The sequence below is a fragment of the Hippocampus comes genome, unplaced genomic scaffold, assembly GCF_001891065.2.
Source record: "Hippocampus comes isolate QL1 unplaced genomic scaffold, H_comes_QL1_v1.1 scaffold22, whole genome shotgun sequence".
In the NCBI taxonomy this organism is placed as follows: Eukaryota; Metazoa; Chordata; class Actinopteri; order Syngnathiformes; family Syngnathidae; genus Hippocampus; species Hippocampus comes.
Genome location: NW_017806175.1, coordinates 4217028 through 4219774, shown reverse-complemented (window position 1 = coordinate 4219774; position 2747 = coordinate 4217028). Strand labels below are relative to the sequence as shown.

At 39.9% G+C, this 2747-nt stretch overlaps 2 protein-coding genes across 2 annotated transcripts in view; both read right to left on the bottom strand.

Moving 5' to 3' along the window:
• LOC109532432 (wnt inhibitory factor 1-like) overlaps nucleotides 1-310 on the bottom strand; it is a 10895-nt gene extending 10585 nt beyond the window's left edge. Inside the window, exon 1 of the mRNA XM_019897328.1 lies at nucleotides 146-310. Within this exon, the coding sequence (XP_019752887.1) occupies nucleotides 146-254 (109 nt within the window). The 5' untranslated portion in view covers nucleotides 255-310. The remainder of the gene's footprint in view (nucleotides 1-145) is intronic.
• Nucleotides 311-1460: 1150 nt separating this feature from the next.
• LOC109531931 (latent-transforming growth factor beta-binding protein 4-like) overlaps nucleotides 1461-2747 on the bottom strand; it is an 18321-nt gene continuing 17034 nt past the window's right edge. Inside the window, exons 19-21 of the mRNA XM_019896468.1 lie at nucleotides 2311-2343; nucleotides 1757-1918; nucleotides 1461-1670 (exon numbers count right to left, since the gene is read on the bottom strand). Coding sequence (XP_019752027.1) covers nucleotides 1638-1670; nucleotides 1757-1918; nucleotides 2311-2343 — 228 coding nt within the window. The 3' untranslated portion in view covers nucleotides 1461-1637. The remainder of the gene's footprint in view (nucleotides 1671-1756; nucleotides 1919-2310; nucleotides 2344-2747) is intronic.

The window sequence follows — 2747 nt, the reverse complement described above, 5'->3', positions numbered from 1 at the left end:
GCAAAACAGAATGAATTGAAAAAGGCACTTGAACCATAACAGCGGAATGTTGACAAGGAGTCACATATACTGCCACTGACTCAAGTATGTGATGCAACAGAAACAATTCATGACATGTCATAAAATCACACAAGCCATAGAGTACCTGTGTGGCAGCCTTCTCCAGTCCAACCAGGAGAACATAAACATTTGTTCCAGCGCATACAAGTACCTCCGTGCGCACAAGGTGGGAAGCACATGGCTGCAATGCACATGGAACACACGATGAACTCCAATAATTAAAACATTGTTAAAATAACAGATTTCTGACGTCGTCGAAAAAGTTTGAGAACTACTTGTGATTTTAACCTATGTAACGTTGTGGCAAAACATAATGTGTTTTAGCCAGTCTCGGCCCAATATCACCGACAGAAAACGTATTCATTTTTATACATACTTCGTTTTTAAATCTCAACTCACCGCGTTCTTGTAGTGAAGGACAGCCTCTTCAGCTCTCAGCAGGCTGTCATGTCTCAGATTTCTGGCTTTCTGCATCTTCCTCCGAGCGTCCAGGCGGCCGTCGACCGCCCGGGCTAACACCACCATAGTTCCCGTTATGCAGGCGGCAGCCCCGGCGAGGACGGCGGCTGAAGACAGGGTGTCCAGCTTCAGCGCCTGAAGTAACCCTTTGACATTGTCCATACTCGCAAGACAAGTCCGCTATTGTCAAACAATTGTCGTGCCTTGTAAACCGTCCTTGTCAATTTGACTGGGGGCGAGCCAAGCCCGTCTTGGGTTTGTGACGCTTTTATGGCTCGCCTAAGGGAGAGGCTTGAGTCGGTAGTAACTCATTGGCTCGAGACTACAGCGGCGTTTCCTTGAAGAAGCTGAAATCTACGCATGCGCATTAGGAATCCGTGGTAAGTGATTGGCAACGATTCAACAGCATTACCTGAAATGACCTACTAGGGGGCGCCGACGACGCCCTTCTTCCATGCTGGATTTTTTTAACCATTTCTGCAACTTTGTGATTGATTTTGTGTACTGTATTTTAATTTAGAATCTCAAGTTCACACCAAGTGAACATAAAATTTATTCAGGGGGTTGGGGCCGATCCAAACTTATCTGGCTGTCACCCCCTTAACTATTACCAAGTTACAGTGAAGATAATGAGCCAGTGGGTTTTGGTTTGGATCACCAGTCATAAAAAAATAAAACCCATCTATAAAATTCACTTTTATATTTAGTTTGGTGGTATTTGAGATTTTAAAATGAGCTTCACGATTCAAAACATTCAAGTGTGATAAATGTGAAAAATAAAATCTGAAATCAGGATGGAGGCAAACACTTCCCGTACTATGGGTGATTTAATTCTTGTGAGATTTGTTTTTAAACGATATGGAAATGAAGGCTTAACTTACTTAAGCATAAATCACAAATTCGGCTGTTTTAAATTTAAAAATAAAGTAACACACCAGGCAAAATGTCTTGAGCTTTTCACTTTAATTATTGCTTCCACTTGCTCTGCAGTTTCCTCACATGATCATACAGATAAAACAACATACAGCATAGACATATACATACAGTAAATATTTTAGATGCATTTAGAACCATTCTCTCCTTAAGGGCCACTGGCACTGCCAATTGCAAGAGGGAATTCATTTCACTGAATGAAAGAGTTTGTGCGCCACCTGTACACAATAAAAATGGGAATTGGTTGCATTTTTATCTTACACCGTGTGGTTAAAAAAAAAAAAGGCAGTCGCTTCTCACTTACACAATGGTCCCTAGCATGGAGGAAGTCAAAAAGCTCCTCGGTGCAGTCTTCCGTTGTGGAGGAGCGAGCGTTCACTCTGGTCTCACATTGCTCCAGACGTGCTTGAGTATGTACGCAGTGCTCGATCTCAGCACACTTTTCGCGCATCGTTTCCAGGGGATCCTGCAAAACAGCAGCATTACAGAAACTAACACTGTCACATACAATTTCAAAATTATGTACCGGTATTTAAAAAGGGTAGTAAGGCTGCATGATATGGACTTAGGGTGGGGGTATGGGGGTGGGGGTATGTAAATGTGATTTTCAATTTTAAATGATTGTTCTCTTAATCTTACAGGAGAAGCAAATGACAATTACATGACTCTATAAGCTTGACTCTTTTTTTTCCCTTTTGGGATTTATTTAATTTCTTATGAGACCAAACACACTTTGGAACATGTCCCCCCCTAAACATTTAAATTTAATTTCAATGAGCATCAACTATACGGCAATTTCCACTATACGTGGGCCGGCACATTCCCTATCGCCCACAACTAAGTGGTGATCCAATATACCACTAAGTCTTCCTCCTCCTCTTCTTCTTCTTCCTGAAAAACAAACAGAAATTACAGTAGTAACAATGAATTTACTCATTCAAAAAGGTGACTTATTCTTATCTTTTTAATAATGCATTCGACTAATACTTTATATTTAAAAAAATAAAAGTGATAAAACAAAAACTTTAAAACGAGTTGAAAAGAATAACATATTGCTCTAAAAACATCGACATTTGCCTGAAGTAAAATTAAAAAAAAAAAGTAACAACGAAATACAAACTATAATGGGTAATCCAAAACTATTACCGTTTAACTTTGCTGCAACTGCAACCACCTGTCTACCACATACAGATTCAAATGCTGTCAATTTCTAATGATAAGTCACCACATCCTTTACTGTTGTTAATTTTGCACACACAAATGCTTCAAAATCAAAATGCACTCAATTTAACGAA